Raw genomic sequence first — 19,699 nt, 5'->3', positions numbered from 1 at the left:
TTTACTCGTTTAAAGCCCTCAAAATCCATTAAGTTTTCTCAAAAAAAGTGAAACTTAAAGAATAATATCAAAGTACCTTGAAAAATTGATTTTTTTAAGACCCTTTCAAGTTAATATTTTCTCGCTATATTTCCGTGTAATAAACCCAACAACCTTATTTGTCTTCTTAACTCCCTAATTAGTTCAAACACTATTTCGCCCCATCGTCACGTTTACATTGGCACTTAGGCATTTAAATTAACCGACCCTCTGTATATACCTGTTTACGGTTTCTCAGATTAAATTCTTCTAAAAGTAAACAATAAAACCATTTAGGGACCATTGTCAAGTCATATTGACTCAATGTAATACGAGATGAACGACTGTTGACTGAGATACGAAGAACCGTTAAGAATCCCAAGTTGAAGTTGAAATTTGCCTAAAAGCTTAAGTGTAGAAAACAATATATACTGTTAAGTAAATAATTATGTGCTTAAAAGTGTATATAAGGTTGGGACCTTGGTACATTGCTCTAAGTTGAATTATGTTGTTTTTTGACTAAACATGTTTAGTTTTTTCGTGTTTTTCGTTAGTTTTTCTTTTGTTCGTGCGGGGTTTTTTGATTTAACCGATGTGGAGGATCCTTTTGCTTTATTATGGCACTTACGTAAGTAGAAAATGTATTTTATCTCATTTCCTCAGCATAAGAAGGAAAGAATAGAAATCTAATTATTTCAGGCACTTTTTTTTAAACTCTCTGAAATAAATAAATTAAATAATTCCAGGCAATGCAGAGCACCATTTAATCAAGTGTATAATGAACGTAAGAACTGTCTATAAAAAGTCTAAAAAAATTAAATTAAATTATTCCAGGCAGTTGAAGACTTGAATAAAAAAATTAGGGCCATAAGTTGTCTAAAAATTTCACACAGTTGAGGTGAATAAATTATATTCATAAGACGATAATAAAATGACCAATGAAGATCTGGAGAAAATAAAATTGATTATAAACTGCCTAGAAAAAGCTGAAATAATAGCTAAATAATATTTTTTTCTAGACAGTTAATAAGCTAAATATTCTGTGCACATTTCTATAAACAATATAAGTTATTCACAAAATATTGCCTGAAAATTGAATGAGACTTTTAAAAAGTGCTTGGAAAAAAATTTCAGGATTGAAAACCTCAGGCTTCTTATTTAAGGTAATTGTCTAAAAAATCTACAATTTTAAAAGTCTTATTCCAGGCAGCTGATGAAGAAATTTTAATCAATTATTTATAATTGCATTTAATGTTGCCTGAAAAAACTGAAATATTTCATCTGCCTGGAAAAAATTAAAAAAATATTTTAATTTTTTTAGAAGAAAAAACTTATTGTTTTTAGGCATTTAAATGGTTTTTTACAGGTATTAACATGATATATTTAATTACCTGAGAAATATTAAAAATCGAATAAAATAAAGAAAAATAGTTATTTTTTTGCCTAGTCAAAAAATATTTTTCAAATGCCTGAAAAAAATATATACTATAACAGGCATTTTTTTATATTACAGGCATTTTCCTAGAAACTTGACTATAAAAAATTATATACTTTTTAGACAAAAATATAGTTTGCTTGTTGTAAAGCTATTTATTATTGCCTGAAACCAATTAGAAAATTTCAACTATTTAGAAAAAAATAAAAAATAGTTTTTCCAGGCATTTTAAATTTTTTTAATTTCCTCTGGATGACTTTTTTCAGGCAAATTTAAATGCTTTTAATTTTAAATAATAAAGTTATTTTCTTTTGCTTTAATTGGACAAAAGATTAATAATTTTTCCTATGCCTAGAAATACGTTAATACCTGGAAAAAGAATTTTCTAGGCAAAAAAATTACCACAAATGTACCTTAACTATAATAGTTCTTTGAAAAAAATTATGACATATCTTAATTTTTTTAGAAAATAAATTATTTCTTCTAGGCACATTTTTTTAATGCCTGGAAAAAATGTTTATTTTCTAGGCAAAAAAAAGTTTTACTTTGACTATTATTAAATAGCCTGAAAAAAAGTGGAATTTTTTTTTCTTTAGTGCCTGGAAAAAGATGTTTTCCATTTAAAAAAAATAATATTAATATGTCCAATGTTTAATTCCCTTGAGAAAACAATAAATCAAGTTAAATTTGAAAAAAAGAGTTTTTTCCAGGCAATTTAAAAAATTATTTATACTTTCAAGAAATCAAAATTTTTCCAGTTTTTTTTCAGGCTTTGAAAGTGAAAAAAAAAATTAATTATTTTTTTCCTAGGAAATAAATAATTTACTATAAAAAAAATAGAAAAATAATTAAGAGACTACCTCAATTAATTAATGTTGCTTTAAAATAAACTGGAATATTTTAGTCGCAAAAAAAAAATTCCAATTTTTTCAAGCAACATTTAATTAATTAATTCTAAATAAGTAAAGTTAATTTTTTATTTATTTTTGCCTACAAAATAAATTATTTATCCTTTTTTGAATGCCTGGAAATGTGTTAATATCTGGATTAAAAATTTTGCCAGCCAGTGAAAAATAAAAAAAATGGAAAATAATCACAGAATTACCTTAAAAATTAAATGTTGCCTGGGAAATTTCAACTGTCTACCTGAGGTAATCAAAAGCCCCTTTTGTTTTGAATTTATTTTTTTATGCCTGACAGACGAAATTTCAGGCATTTAAAGAAATGGTGTGCCTAGAAATTTTTTTTTATTTTTCAGGCATTAAGTTTATAATTAAAATTTTACCTTGTAAACAATGCAATATTGCCTGGAAAAAAGTGAAAATATTCAACTGCCTTGAAAAAACAAGAAATTAAATTTTTTTCTTTAGTGTTTGAAAAAAAAAATTCCAGGCATTTAAAAAATTATTTTTTAGTACCTACAGTTTTTTTTTCAAGCAATATTTAATTAATTTTATTTCCAATTGTTAAAGTTTTTTCTTGTAACACCTTTTCAGGCAGCGAAAAAGAAATAAAAAATAATCGAAAAGTTACCTTAACTATTTAATGTTGCCTGGAAAAAACTGGAAAATTTTAACCGCCTTGAAGTAATAAGATATTATTTATTAATGCCTGGAAAACGATATAAATAATGTAAAAAATTAATATTTTAGTACCTACAGGGGGGGTAAGGGGATCGACGATTTCCAATTTTTTTTTCGGGTAAAATTAAATGAGTTTAATTTTAAATAGTTAAATTAATTTTTTGCCTAAAATATAAACGATTTTTAGACACATTTTTTTAGTGCCTGGATACGCATTTAATGTCTGGATATCCCATTTTTCCGGACAGAAAAAAAAATTTAAAAACAATGGAAAATAATCGAAATACTAACGTGAATTTTTTTACTGTTGCCTGGAAAAAAACTAGAAAGTTTCAACCTTTTATCTGAAGCCACCAATAAACTTTTTTTAAATTTGGTTTACTGCCTGAAATTTCAATCATATAAAATAAGTTTGCCTTGAAAAAAGGTTGTCCAAAAATACGTTAAATTTCTGAAATAAACATTTTTCCAGGCAGTAAAATAAATGGAAAATAATCAGAATGTTAGTGTAACTATTTAATGTTGCTTGGAAAATTTCAAGCGCTTTGAGACAATAAACAATTTTCTTTTTAATGCCTGAAATAAAAAAACATATTTTCACACAAAACAATTTTTTTAAAAATTTTTGCATTTGCCTGAAAAACACATAATTATTTAAATAATTTCGGGCAATGAAGAACAAAGTTTCATGAAGTGTAGAAAGCTTGAAAAAATTAAATTCACTTATTCCAGGCAGTTGAAGACCAAAATCAATTTAACTGCGGATAAATTTTAAAAAATGACCACGAGTTATAGATTAGAGACCATAAATTCCACACAGTTAAGTTGAGCAAATTATATTCAACTGCCAATAAGGTGTAATAAATAACTAATAAGTGCCTAGAAAAAAGTAAAAATTGGCTGGAAAATTTGAAATAATGACTGAGTTGTCTGGAAAAACATAACTTTATTTGTTCCAGGCGGTTAGAGAATTAAATTAGTCTGGAAAAAACAATTGAATTATTTTGGGTACTACTTGGAAAATCACACTTCATATTTTTAAACTGCCTAAAAAAACCTTTTATTTTTCTCTTTCAAGCAGTTTTTCCAGAATATTAAATAGCTTAGTCACTTTTTATCTGAAAAATGAATGAAACTTTTGAAAAATATCTGGGAAAAATCTCTATTAAAACGTCTTAGGCAGGAAAACCTTATGTTTCTTATTCAACATGGTTATCCTACAATTTAAAAAGTTTCAAAGTGAAAACTCTTATTCCAGGCAACTGAGATACAAATTATAATCAACTGTCAAATAAAAAATTAATGATAAATTATTTTCTGGAAAAGAAGAACTAATTGTTTTCAGGCATCTAAAAAATAATGTTTTTTTTCTTTCGCCTTAAAAAGTAAAATAATACTTCCAGGCATTTAAAAGGTTTTTCTAGGCACTTAAACGATTTAAATTATCAGGCATTTAAATTATCTATTTATTAATTGCCTGGAATTTTTTTTCTACCTGAAGAGCAAAGATCTGTTTTTTAAACGTTTTTTCCAAGCACTTAAGTCAGTTTTTTTGTATCTAGCATGTATTTCTTTTGCTTTAATAGTCTGAAGTAAATGAAAAATTGTTCTTTTGAGGCAAAATAATTTTAAGAAAATGGTAAACGGTTTCTTATTTTCTTTAATAAACAGGCATTTTGCCTATAAAGTTGCCTGAAAAATTCCTTAAACCACCTTAAAAGAATCAAAAATATTTTTTCAGGCAAGAAATATTTTTTTATTTTCTTTGTTAAAATTTTTATTATAAGGTTTTATGCGGTAACATTAAATGCATTAATTTTTTTAATAGTTAAAGTTTGTTTTTTGTTGTCCTAGACATATTTTTTAATGCCTGAAAATACGATTAATGTCTGGAAAAAAAATTTTTTTAGGTAAAAAAGACTCCTAAATTCATTTTAGAAAAAGGTATTTAACGTTTACGATATATTTAGTTTGCCTGGGAGAAATAAAAAATATAATTTTAAAAAAATTTTCCAGGATTTTAAAATCATTTTCTTGTACCCGAAAGGAATTAACAATTCAGACAACTTTTCCAGGCACTTAAAACCAGGCATGTTTTCCAGGCATGTAATTTTTGTCTTCTTTAACCTCTTAGAATAAGTGAAAATTTTTTTTTGCCAAGATCAAATAATTATTTTCTATGTTGGTATTCTAATGTTGCCTATAAAAAGTAAATATTTTGGCTGCTTAAAAAAATTAATTATTAATTTGCTTGTTTTTAAACAAAAATTTCAGGCATTTAAAAAAAAAGTTGCCTGTCAAAAATTATTTATTTTTTACTCATAAAAATGATTAAAATTCTACCTGAACTATTTATTGTAGGACGTAAAATATCTAGTTTAATTTTCTGGTTTAGTGCCTGGAAAAAAAATTTCAGGCATTTAAAAATTATTTTTTCCTTATTCCTCTAGGGGATCAAAATTTTCAAGCTTTTTTCAGGCAATATTAAATGATATTTAAAGTGAATTTTTTATTTTTGGTTTCCTAGGATATGAATTATTTACTCTAGGCAATTTTTTTTGAATGCCTAGAAATGCGTTTATATCTAAAATAATCATTTTTTCAGGCAGTATATTTTTTTTAAATCGAAATAAACCAAAAAAAGTTTTACCTTAATTACTTATTGTTGCCTGAAAAAAAACTGGAAACATTCAACTGCCATCGGACAATAATAAATCAATTTTAGCCTTTGTTTCTAATATCTGGAAAAAAAAATTTCAGGCATCTAAGAAATCGAAGTTTTCTCATTTTTTTTCAAGCAACATTAAATGAATTTTATTTTAAAATAGTAAAAGTTAATTTTTTAAGCAAAAACTTAGGAAATGCACAATGTACTCTTGACACATTTTTGCCTGCAAGTACATTTAATATCTGACACAAAATTTAAAAAACAATGGCAAATTATCGGTATATTAACTTATTACTGAATGATTAACTGTTTAATATTGCCTGGCAAAAAACTGAAAACATTCAACTGCCTTGAAGAAACAAAAAATCAAGTTAAATTTTATTTTTAGTGCTTGGAAAAAAAGTACTCTTAAAAAATTATTTATAATTCCTAATTAGGAAATTTTCCAGGTTTTTTCATAAGCAAATATCAAATAGTTAATTTTTAATTTGCTTAGAAAATAAATAATTTATTCTAGGCACGGTTTTTTAATGCCTAGATATTCGTTAAATGTCTGGAATAAAAAAATTTCTAGGTAGGAAGAAAAAAAAATCGAAAGTAATCAAAGATTTACGTTAACTATTTAATATTGCCTGAAAAAAACCGAAACTATCTTTTATCCAAAAGAAACAAAAATCGTGCTTATTTTTTTCTTTAGTGCCTGGAAACAAAAATTTCAGGAATTTAAAAAATTATATTTATTCCCCAGAGGATCTTAATTTTTTAGTTTTCTTCTTAGCATTAAATGAAGTTAATTTCAAATAGTTAAAGTTAATTTTTAATTCTTTTTTTTGCCTAGAAAATAAATAATTTACCCTTTTACTTTTTTTTAATGCCTAGAAATATGAAATTGATAAAAGCTGATTTTTTTTCTAGGCCTTTGTTACTCTTCCAGGCATCTTTTTTAACATTTCTGTAAAATATATTATCATTTTAACTATCTGGAAGAAATTCACCATGAATTTTCCGAAACTTCCAGGTTTTAACCTTTTGCCAGAGCTAATGGATTTAACTGCCTGGTATGACTTAAACCTGACTTTAGTTTCGAGGTAAAATAGTGAAAAGCCTGGAAAAAATTACTCAAATTTCTTGTTTAACAGCTGCCTGAAAAAACATAATTTTCTAATTTTTTCCTGTCTGAAAGGAAAAAAATCCAGACCTTTTTAAGCTAATAAAACCACTTTTTTAACTAGAATGATTGACAAAAATGTAAAACTTTAACTTTCCCTAATTTTGAAGCTCCATATCTCAACACATTCAAACAACATTTCCAATAGTACCAGAGGATTTCAGAGGTCCTAAAAAAAACTTTTTTAAATAATCATTTCAAACATTTTGCCCAACTTTAGCTGTACATCAAAAAATCACCCAATGCATAATAGACACCAACCGCTACGGCACCTGTATGGACAAACCAAGATGTCTTTTAACAGGGGGAACTCCTTCTGGAAAATGCGGACCTTTATTTACATGCTGCTCGTGTAAGTCGACATTTTCCAAAAAAAAATTGAAAATTAAAAAAAAATCCTGTTGCAGATGACACCGATTGCGTCAAAACCTCCGATAAGAAACAGGCGTATTTCGAATCGAAAAACTTAAATACCGCCGTGACTAATTGCAAATACACCATCAAACTGAGAAGTAAAAACGTATGCCAAGTGAGGCAAGTGTAATTTTTTCAAAATTTATTTAAAAAATTTAATATTTTAATTTTTAGGCTGGATTTCGAAGAGTTCTACTTGGCGCCGGCCGTATTGACCCGATCCTCCACCGAATCGGACGTTTCGATTTACAAGTGCGTCAATGACGCCCTAAAGATCGATCCGGACACGTATGGAGTTCCGGTCTTGTGTGGAAACAATACTAGGCAACACTGTAAGTTGTAAAAAAAATACGAGGACAATTTTCGAGGTTTTTGTGTCCATTTTTTTGTTTAAGAATTCTGTGTCCTGATCGACGTGTATGTCATTGTTAAGGAATTTTCAAACTAGGGGTTCGTTCTTAGTAATGTCACATTCATCTTCTTTTGAATCCAGTTAGACTACTGGCAAAAATATATCTATTATATTTTTATAGAAAATAATAATAATAATAGTAGTAAAAACGTTTATTGGTCACTCATGAAGCAAAAAAAATACAAAGAGAGGTCACGGACCGTGAATAGTAAGTAGTAATCTAAAGGGAACTACACAAAGTCTCGCTCTCAAAACTATTTATTAATTCTAACAATAGGTTACACTTGTTTCACTCTAATTAAGAGCATCATCAGACCTTAAAAATCAACTACAAACAGTACATGCTTTATGGTCACATTATACACGCACACTTAGTAGTTTGTCGATTTTTAAGGTCTGATGATGCCCTAAATAACAGCGAAACACGCGTAATCTATTGTTAGAATTAATAAATACTTTTGAGACCGAGACTTTGTGTAGTTCCCTTTAGATTATTGAATCTATGTAGGTCTCATTGAGAAAATAGACTACTTTTTTTCAATAGTAAGTAGTACTATGTTATTTCAGAATATAGTCATTAACCTGAACAATATTATTTTGTACATAAAAATAAATTTATCCCTACATACATAGCAGTAATCGAAATAAGTGACCAATGGGATGAGGCCTTAAAATTAAAAATCGTAGGCAAAAAAATTAAGAGAAACATATACCTAAAAGAGAAATGTAATAGGAAAAACAGAGAAGAAGGTTAAACTATAATATCTATTTTAAATTCTAAAACTTTAATTTTTTTTAGTATTTACACGTAATTTAGAAGGAGTAAATGTATGCGTTGAACAAATACCGCTTAAATTTTTCTTTAAATGCGTCCTCGGACATCGCAGTCTAATATTTTAAATTTATTTATAAAAAGAACTATTACGTACGAAAATTACTTTTTTTTAAGTTCTTTATTATGAAAGAGTCAATATTTCTTACACTTAAATTGTGTACATTTGTTCAATAGGTCACGTTTCTATCTAGATATGTAGGATAAGACCATGACAAATGACCATTTTTTTTAAATTCAGTTAGTTAAGGAACAAAAATAGTGAAAATAGACTATAAACTGCCTGGAAATATTTCAATTGGCTCCTAATTATTTTAGGCAGTTTATATGCTGAACACATGCCACTACTTAAAGGAAATTAAAAACTGCTGCAAAAAATATATATTATTTCAGTTCTGTTACTTAAAAGAGAATTTTAAATTTAATATTGATGCATTTCTAAACAATTAAGATAGCATGCCTAAAAAAAATTAAATGTTTATATTATAGGCTAAAGAAAAAAATAATTGGGCTTATTCAAGGCAGTTGAGTAAGCAAATACTTACAAGTGCCTGAAAAACCAATTATTTTATTATATTTCAATTATATTATATAGCCTAGAATTTAATTCTAAAAAAGCTTAACTAGTAGGTTAGTAATAAAATTTTCAGGCATTTACACGTCTTGTTTAAGCACTGAAATGATTTTTCAGGCATTTTTTAATGTCTTAAAAAAAAAATTTAACCGGAAATTTACTGTTGTGTTACCACAGTGTTGAATACCTGGAAGAAAATGCCTGGAAGAAATCATTTTTTTCGTTGTTTTAAAAAAAAGGGGTTTTTTTAAAATATCAGGAAGACAAAAATTTTAAAAAATCCATGTATTAAAACGCCTTGTCCAAGCACTTAAACGGATTTAGAGTAATTTAAAAATATTCCAAACGCATTTTTTTAATTAAATATTCACTGATTTGTCCTAGTAAAAAATACTAAATAATTGACTTTAACTGCCTGAAAATTCAATAAATTTTAGGCTGGGAAACATTATTTAATTGTATTATTCTAGACAGTCTATAAATAAAACATATTGAACTGCCTGGAACTCCTTTTAATCTTACTTAAAAAAAAAACACGAGTATTTCAACAACCTAAAAAGAAGAATTTTTTCCAAAATATTTTAGCACATTTTTAGGTTTAAAAAAAATAATTTTCTCATATCTTTCCAGACATCTAAACGTCTTTTTCAGGCACTTTATAACACAAATAATCAATAATTAACATTAATTGCCTGAAACGCTTAAATTTTAGGTTGAACAAATTTAATTTTAAAATTCTAGGCAACTTATGTAAAAAACAAATTCCACTGCCTGGAACTGCATTTAATTTTGCCTGGAAAGAACTCAAATATTTCAACTGCCTGGAAGAATTTTTTTTTGTTCCTCTCCCTAAAAAGAGCGATTTTTCTTTACTTTTCTTTTTTTTTTCTGAAACAGTTTTTCAGGCACTTCAAGGTGCTTTAAAGCATTTTTTTTAATACATATTTACTCATTTATCAGGCCAAAGATACCTAATAATTAACTGCCAGAAAAACATTCAATTTAATAAATTTAAGGCTGGATAACAATATTTAATTGTGTTATTCTAGGCAGTCTATGAATGAAACATATTCAACTGCCTGGAACTCCTTTTTAAAAGAAAAAATAATTGGGCTTATTCAAGGCAGTTGAGTAAGCAAATACTTACAAGTGCCTGAAAAACCAATTATTTTATTATATTTCAATTATACTATAGAGCCTAGAATTTATGAATTCTAAAAAAGCTTAATTAGTAATGATTTTTCAGGCATTTTTTAATGCCTTAAAAAAAAAAATTTAACTGAAAATTTACTGTTGTGTTACCACAGTGTTGAATACCAAATGCCTGGAAAAAATCATTTTTTTCGTTGTTTAAAAAAAAAGGGGTTTTTTTAAAATATCAGGAAGACAAAAATTTTAAAAAATCCATGTATTAAAACGCCTTGTCCAGGTACTTAAACAGGTTTAAAGTAATTTAAAAGTCTTTGAAATGCATTTTTTTTATTAAATATTCGCTGATTTGCCCTAGTAAAAAATACTAAATAATTGACTTTAACTGCCTGAAAATTCAATAAATTTTAGGCTGGGAAACATTATTTAATTGTATTATTCTAGGCAGTCTATGAATAAAACATATTTAACTGCCTGGAACTTCTTTTAATGTTACAAAAAAAAAAAAACACGAGTATTTCAACAACCTAAAAAGAAGAATTTTTTCCAAAATATTTTAGCACTTTTTTAGGTTTAAAAAAAAAATTTTCTCATATCTTTCCAGACATCTAAACGTCTTTTTCAGGCACTTTATAACACAAATAATCAATAATTAACATTAATTGCCTGAAACGCTTAAATTTTAGGTTGAACAAATTTAATTTTAAAATTCTAGGCAACTTATGTAAAAAACAAATTCCACTGCCTGGAACTGCATTTAATTTTGCCTGGAAAAAATTCAAATATTTCAACTGCCTGGAAGATTTTTTTTTTGTTCCTCTCCCTAAAAAAAGCGATTTTTCTTTACTTTTCTTTTTTTTTTCTGAAACAGTTTTTCAGGCACTTCAAGGTGCTTTAAAGCATTTTTTTTAATACATATTTACTCATTTATCAGGCCAAAGATACCTAATAATTAACTGCCAGAAAAACATTCAATTTAATAAATTTAAGGCTGGATAACAATATTTAATTGTGTTATTCTAGGCAGTCTATGAATGAAACATATTCAACTGCCTGGAACTCCTTTTAATGTTACTGGAAAAAAACACGAATGTCTCAACTGCTTGGAACAACCTAAAATAACGAATTTTTTAAAAATATTGGAGCACTTTTTCAGGTCTAAAAAAAATTAATTTTCTCATTTTTTTCTGCCTGGGAGACAAAAAAACACTTTTTTCCAGACATCTAAACGTCCTTTTCAGGCATTTTAATCATTAGCTGATAATTTCAATTTGTTGTTTAAAGTAGTTTTTTTATGAAATAAACTCAAGTGGCTGGAACTCCTTTTAATTTTGCCTGAAAAACCTTCAAGAAAAAACTAAGCATTTTCAGGCATTTAAATTTTTTTTTTCGATATTTGGCCTAGAAGGCAAAAATATTTTTTTCAAGTATTAAAAGCTTCTCTAATAAACAAACAGTTTTTGCAGTCACTGAAACGATTTTTCAAACATTTAAGAGAAAAAAATAGTCAATAATTACCAATAATTGCCTGAAACACCTAAATTTTAGGTAAAAAAACATTAATTTTGAAATTAGCTAATTTATGTAAAAAACAAATTCAACTGCCTGGAACTGCATTTAATTTTGCCTGGAAAAAACTCGAATATTTCAACTGCCTGGAAGAATTCCTTTTTGTGTTTCTCTCCCTAAAAACAGCGATTTTTCTTTACTTTTTAATTTTCTTTTTTTTTTTTGCTTAAACAGTATTTCAGGCACTTCAAGGTGCTTTAAAGCATTTTTTTTAATACACATTTACTCATTTGTCAGGTCAAAAATACTTAACAATTAACTGCCTGGAAAAGTCCTAATTTATTTCATTTCAGGCTGGAAAATTTCAATTGCATTATTCCAGGCAGTTGATGTATAAAATATACGAGTATCGTCTCTTTTTTCCTTTCATTTAATTTTGCCTGAAAAAAGCTCAAATATTTTAAATTTAAAAAAATGTTTATCCCTATAGGTGGGATTTTTTGTATATTTGCGCAGCTTTGCAGGTATTAATTTTATAAACTAGAAGGGAAAAACAATATTTTCTAGGCATTAAAGCGTCTTTTGCAGGCACTTAAATGGTTCCTCAAGCATTAAAATCATAATTTACTTTACTCAAAAATTACTAATTTTAGCGGGCAAATAATACACCACCATAATTGAATAAATTCTGGAAAGCTTGAATTATACTATTCCAGGCAGTTAATGTATAAAATATATTCAACTGCCTGGAACTGAATTTAATTTTGCCTAAAAAAACTGAAATATGTCAACTGCCTGGAAGACGTAAAAAAATATTTAAAAATTATTATTTTTATTATTAAATCTCCCTTCCTGTAAGGGAAAAATTAATTATTTCCAGGTATTTCTGCAGTCTCCAATCTCAATAATTTATCAAATATTATTTTATAATTTTTTTATGTCTGTTGGAACAAAAACGTGTTAGCTTTTTTTCCAGATTTTTGAGGTACTTCTACAATATCTAAAAAACGCGAGTATATCAAGTTTCTGGAAAAAAAAAACCAACAAATTTTTCCAGGAATTCAATCGCTTTTTGCAAAAGAGAAAAAATGCCTTCATTACCGTCATTTTGCTCAAATCAAGTGTATCAAGTCAATTTGAAGGAAAAAATTGTGACAAGACAAGAATAGGTACATCTTAAGATGTATAGCAGCAAACGAAAAATCCTTAACTTCGACAACGGATTACAGGAAAACTATTGGCGCTTTCTCTGTAATTTTATCGTTTTTTTATATTTTTGATCTTTTTAATTGTTAAACATTAAAAAAATGTCAAAAATCGAAATTTTTTTGATATTAATAAAAAAAATTATACAGCCAAAAACATACACAGAATGCCCATTTTTTCCAAGGAAAGCAACGAATTCAGTGAGATCTAAAACTAAATGCTCTTATAATTTAAAAATCATTTCTTTACCCCACTATTTTTATTTTTAACAACAAACCCTTAATTTTCCAGTGTATATTCATTTAAACACCCCCACTGAACCACGCAGCACAGTAAGTCTCGACATAAGCATCGCGAATCGTTTGAGTGAGGATTACAAGAACCTACCGAAACCCACTTGGAAAATCAAGTTTACCCAACTGGAATGTCCCGTGAAGAGACATAAGTTCGATTTTTCCAAATATGCCGAAATCGAGCATGTTAATGAAGATTTTAGCGCGTTAGGTGAGGAGTAGTATTTACTTGAATATAGCTGAAAATTTATAAGACAAAAATTATTGTAGCTCCTCAGGGTGCGATACAATACTACACCGAAACACACGGCGAGATCAGATCGTTTGGTTTGGATACGACCGCGCCCCTTAAAAGTGAGGAGGCCACCAGTTATCCTTACTTGGAGCATTATAGTATTGCCTTTAAAAGGCCCAATAACGTTTGTGGGATCAAGTAAGTAACTAGAAAACAAACAAAAAAACATACAGAAGGTAAATTTTATTATTTTTTTAAGGTTTACGCCTACTTACTTTAACGTCCTGAGGAGCGACAAGGATATATGCTATCACTACCTCTTTATTCCGGAATACTTTTCAGAGACCAGTTTAAGTAGCGCCGGCGCTGGTACAGTTTGTTCTGGAACTGATCAACCATTTTATAGTAAGTATACAGGCACTAAAAGTGTTATTTTATGTAATATTTTAGGATTTAATTTGGATAAGGTATATAACAACAGCTATTTATTTGATGCTTTTAAGCAATGTAGGCACATCAACACGTCTTTATTTGCATAATAACAAGTAAACGACAGTCTATAAAAACCATTTTCACTATGCACAGCTGAATTATACAATGCTTTTAATGCCATTTACACATTTTGTAGAATTGTTAAAATACCTTTTTAATATTGCAGGTCTGGTTCCTGGACCGCTTTACGTCAACTTCAAGTCGATGGACACCTCGCAGTACGTCGCCCCCACATTAGAAAATCGAGGTTTCGTACTGAATTACGAACTACAAGCGGCCAATAGTTGCCCGTTAAATAACAATTTTTAATAAAATTAATTTTAAGAAAGAAATTGTGGTTTTTCTCACCCTCTCCGAGAGGCGAAAATCGATTTTATACGAAGGCAAAAGCAAATTGGTGCCAGTTCGATAGGGCAAAGGGATCCATGTTCCAGTTCAAGTGAGAGGTGATTCATCAACGTCTTTTTGTATGACTGGCAGCTTGGAAACAGCAGTCGAATCGATTTAATTGATGCTCGAATGCTTTTTTTTTTGTTCGGTACGAGTGTGTGTGTGTGTGAAGATTTAAAGTGACGTGTTGACCCAATAAAATAAGTAACTCAAGATTTAATGTGGACGCCCTAAAACCAACCATGATATGATTGGTGTTTCGGAGACATGGTTACATACTGATATTAACGACGAAGTTGTACATATACCTAACTATAGTATTGTCAGACAGGATCGATTGGGCAGAGGTGGTGGCGTCGCAGTGTTTATTAAAAATATTTTTGAATTTCGCATAATAATTAGTGAGTCGAATATGTATTTAGAACAAATTTGGATTGAAGTAAAGCTAAATAATAAAAAGATTCTTATTGGTAATATATATCGCCCTCCTAAAGGTGACCTTAATTTGTTTTACTCAAATTTAGATAATATTTTAGAGAACTTTTATGTTGTTTATGATTGTATATTTTTGCTGGGAGATTTTAACATTAATGTTTTGGGTCTGAATTCGAACTTACCTTTGCTTGAAATAACTGAGGTTTATGGTTTGAAGCAATTGATCATTGATCCTACAAGAGTGTCAGATATAACGATGTCTCTGATAGACCTAATTTTCTCTAATCATGAGTCTATCCAAGATTGCGGCGTTAGGGATGTGGGTGTATCTGATCACATGCTTGTTTATTGTACTGCCAATTTGGATGTTCCAGAACCGCAGACTATTAATTTTGTATATAGAAATTTAAATGATATAAATTACGAGCAATTGCAGGCCGATTTGGTCGAATTGATTCCCTGGCATACTATGTATGATATGAGAGATATAGACTCCAAAGTTGACTTTTTCACGGAGTCATTACATAATATTATGGATATACATGCTCCCTTAATTAAAGTTAAAAATAAAAATAAACCTTACAGTCCATGGATTACGGCTAATATTAGATTAATGCAAAGACTGCGCAATAGGGCATTAAATAAATTTAGAATCACTAAAGAGCGAGAGGACTGGAACATCTATAAGCAGTATAGAAATATAACAACAAGCGCAATAAGAGCAGAGAAAAAAGCTTACCTTGAATATAAGTTTAGTACTTGTAAAAATAAAGAAGTTTGGCAAGAATTGAAAAAAATTGGTGTTTCACAGAAAAATAAAAAACAACTTCCAATTTTTCTACAGAATGTTGAAGAACTTAATACTTTTTTTACGAATGGCAATAATAATAACAATATTGTTGATGCTAATTATGTTAAATATTTTAAAGAACATAAAGTTGTCGCAAATGAATTTAAGTTTAACCTAATAACTCAAGACTTAATCGTAAACATTTTAAAAACTATAAAAAGCAAAGCATTTGGGGTCGATAACTTAAACATAACTCTTATCTTACTTTGTTGCCCTGCTATTATTAATCCATTATGTCATTTAATAAATATTTGTTTAGAGGAAAACTACTTTCCAAAAAAATGGAAGCAAGCCAATATTATTCCTATACCAAAAATAAAAAATCCAACTGAATTTGACAATCTTCGATCAGTCTCCGTTCTTTCTGTTTTTTCTAAAGTAATGGAGAAAATTATGGAGCAACAGATATTGGACTATTTAAAGAATAATAATTTGATTCCTGAATATCAATCTGGCTTCCGTAAAGGGTATAGCTGTGCCACCGCGTTGGCTCAAGTGTCTGATGATATATTTAGAGCCCTTGATAATAGTCAAGCAACCGTATTAATTTTACTAGATTTTACTAAAGCTTTCGATATGGTTAATCATCAGATACTTTTATCAATTTTGCATTATGTGGGATTTTGTGAGTCGGCTGTAACTTTAATATCTTCTTTTTTGTCAGATCGTAAACAGCGGGTGATTTTGAATGATAATGAATCGGGGTTTCTAGACGTAGTCAGCGGTGTTCCGTAGGGTAGCATTTCTATGTCTATTTCTCTTTTAAAGATACTGATGTTTGGCAGGCTAATATAAAAATTAATGAAGACCTTAACAATTTATTTATAGAAACGCAAAAGTTACTTTTAAAAGTTAATCCCAATAAGTCCACAGCCATTCTTTTTTGTAGTGATAATAAACGAACAAATATTTTAAATAACTTGCAACTTTACATTAATAATGACAACATAACTTTTAAAAATTCTGCTGAGAATCTTGGACTTTTAATGGATTACAAACTAAGATTTAAGGATCATGTTACTCTTAAAATGAAAAGTGGGTACTCCGCACTAAAAATGATTTTTTCGCAAAGGGATTACCTAAATTTGCCTATAAGAAAAATGCTTTGTGAAATATTGGTACTATCCCAATTAAATTTTTGTGACACCATCTATGGTCCTTGCCTTGATTCTTCTGACTCATATAGAATACAAAAACTTCAGAATTCCTGTCTTAGGTTTGTATATGGCATAAGAAGGAGAGAACATATTTCACATAAGCTAAAGGTTGCGGGGTGGTTAAATATGTACAATCGTAGAGTGTTGCATCTTATTTGCTTCTTTTTCAAAATTCTTAAGTCAAGGATTCCTTCATATTTACATCGAAAAGTTAGATATCGGACTGACGTGCACAACTTGAATATTAGAAGAAAACAATTATTAACTATTCCTTCATACAATAAAGAATTTTTTAAGAGATCGTTTTCTTACTTAATAGCACACTATACTAACAAATATTGTATAAATGATTTTACCATGTCAGAAAAAATTTTTAAGATGAAAACTAAACTAATTCTAATAAATCAATAACAAATTACTTATAAGTATTTATAATAAAAAATTGTTTTTTATTTTTATTTTTAAATTATAAAATCGAATTATTTATATGTGCCGACCTTTTCCTTGTCCAATTCCAGTTCCTTTTCCTATTCTCTCCTTATCCCATCAGTATGCTTTTTATTCGTGTTGTATTAACTTTCTTCTTTTTTTCTTTAACTGGGAAAATGCTTTTGTTTATTATTTATAAGTGTCATTTATAATTTATAATTATTAAATATATATAAGGCCTCAACAGAATTCAGGGAATCTCGCAGGGGTTGTTCCCTGGAAGTCTGAAAACACGGCCTATTAGTCACCTTCTGGAATTTTATATGTATTTGTATAAAATTTAAGTTCTATAGATATTTTTTATATGTTTCAATACACATTAAATGTGCTCTTTGTAAAGAACGAACTATTCAAGATGTGATATGCATTTGGTTTATAACAGAATTGTAATTTTTTATTTTTTTCTGGTGATTAATAAAAGTCTTATTATTATTATTATCTTTTCTGTAATATCTACATTCATTTAAGTTTGAATATTCGTTTTGCGGCTGTGTTTTTTTTTGCCATTTCTACATTAGCATTTGGCATCATTGCATCAGAGATGTTGCAAGTAAACAAATTGCCCATAGTTCTATGGCAATGCTAATTCTAGCCTTTCAATGTTCTAAGGTCGGTCAAATGGCAATGAGAAAATTAGCATGGCTTCTTATGGAAAAGCTAGAAAAATCGCCTCCAGAGCCTTAAGGATTTTTGCTTTTTCGTCACTTAAGTAATTTTTCTAACAAATTCTTCTTCTCTTCCCCATTTTTTGCAAACAACTTAAGTATATCTTAAATACGGTTGGTTTGTCTGCGTTAAAACTAAAAACACTCAACTTCATCATAGAAAGCTAAATTTCTTGCGAAATTTTGAACCATGACAATACTATAAAATTGCTATTTTAATACGAAGGTGTAAGGTACAAAACAGTTTTTATTTGCCGTTATCGGTTTGGCCATTAGGTGGATGGTCTACTGCGGTCAAAAATAACGACCGGTCCCGACCAAAATTCCCCACGATAAATCAAACTAAATTCCTGTCAAATGCGGTGTATCGTTTCCTTATTAGCGGTTCGCCGGACCATTAGTCGGGATCGTTTTCGGGATTATTGCGGTAATTCCCAATAATGTCCTTTTTCCAACCGGGGACGCCCTTTTTTTATGTTTGTTTGTTTGTTGTTTCCGTTCATAAAATCACCCTTAACCGAACGAACGTTTGTTACCAACTTAATATACTCCATTCGATCAGTAAACCGACTTTTTAAATTAAAATTTAATTTAAGAAAGCACCGCTCGAAACTTTTGAAATATAACCGACCGCATCAGCTTCGTTACAGAGTCGGAGTTTCTTTTATCTATTATAGGGCATCTTGTTTCAATTTAAAGTTCTCCATTGCCGGATTACGTGTATTAAAATAGGACGTACTAAAAATGTTTAAAATCGTTTTAAGAAATTCCATTTACTATACAGTGAAATATTTTTAACTCAAATTCATTCATAACTTTTCATTTTTAGGTAAATATCTCTGGTAAATGGTAAATGATTTTCCAGGAAACGAAAATGGGTTTTCATGTGTTTTAAATTCATAGAATAAACTATCATTTATGCAGGTAGTGTAGATTATGTTTTTCTAGTTTTCCAAGTAGTTTAATAAGTTTTTCATGTGGTTTAAACTCCTGGAATAAATTCTTATTTCTTTTACAAAAATTGGGAAATTTATCTTAATTTTTTAGGCAATGACAGTAAGTTTTTATGTGTTTTAAGTTCCTAGATTAAACTGCCATTAATTCCAGGCAGTTGAAGTCCTCTTTTACCAGTTTTCCAGGTAGTTGAAATGAGTTTTTCATGTATTTCAAGTTCTTAGATTAAATCATCGTTTCTTCCAGGCAGTTAGGTCTTTTTCCCAATTTTCCACGCATTTGTAGCGGGTTTTCCTTTATTTTAAATTCTTTTAATAAATTGTAATTTATTCCAGGCAGTTTTGATCATATTTTCCTAGTTTTCCAAATAGTCGAATGAATTTTTCATGTTCTTCAAGCTCCTGGAATCATTTTCTTTATTTCCCGCAATTTTTAAGTCATTTTTCCCAATTTTTCAAGCAGTTGAAGTGGATTTTTATATATTTAAAAAAACTAAAATAAATTTCCATTTTTTCCAGGGAATAGTACTTCAATGGGTTTTTCATGTTCCTGGAATAATTTTTATTTACTTCACACAATTTGGGTCTTTTTTCCCTATTTTCCAGGCAATAAAAGAAATGTGTTATTGGTCTTAAGCACCTGAAATAAATCTTCATTTATTCCAGGCATTTGGGGTCATTTTGTCCAGTTTTCCAAGCCGTCAAATTGGATTTTCATAATCTTTAAGGTCCTATAATAAATTGTTAATTATTCCAAGCAGTTTTGATCATG

At 28.7% G+C, this 19,699-nt stretch overlaps 1 protein-coding gene across 1 annotated transcript; it reads left to right on the top strand.

Moving 5' to 3' along the window:
- The first annotated feature begins 379 nt into the window (after positions 1 to 379).
- Positions 380 to 14,297, top strand: LOC126736776 (uncharacterized). Its single transcript, XM_050441307.1, has 8 exons — positions 380 to 646; positions 7,093 to 7,224; positions 7,280 to 7,406; positions 7,461 to 7,618; positions 13,260 to 13,472; positions 13,532 to 13,694; positions 13,756 to 13,901; positions 14,155 to 14,297. Exons 1-8 carry the CDS (start codon positions 544 to 546, stop codon positions 14,295 to 14,297), a joined length of 1,185 nt encoding a protein of 394 aa, XP_050297264.1. The 5' UTR covers positions 380 to 543.
- The last annotated feature ends 5,402 nt before the right edge of the window (positions 14,298 to 19,699 follow it).

This window comes from Anthonomus grandis, chromosome 5, assembly GCF_022605725.1.
Source record: "Anthonomus grandis grandis chromosome 5, icAntGran1.3, whole genome shotgun sequence".
In the NCBI taxonomy this organism is placed as follows: domain Eukaryota; kingdom Metazoa; phylum Arthropoda; class Insecta; order Coleoptera; family Curculionidae; genus Anthonomus; species Anthonomus grandis.
The sequence above is the reverse complement of the archived record's forward strand: the minus strand, read 5'-3'. Positions and strand labels throughout refer to the sequence as shown.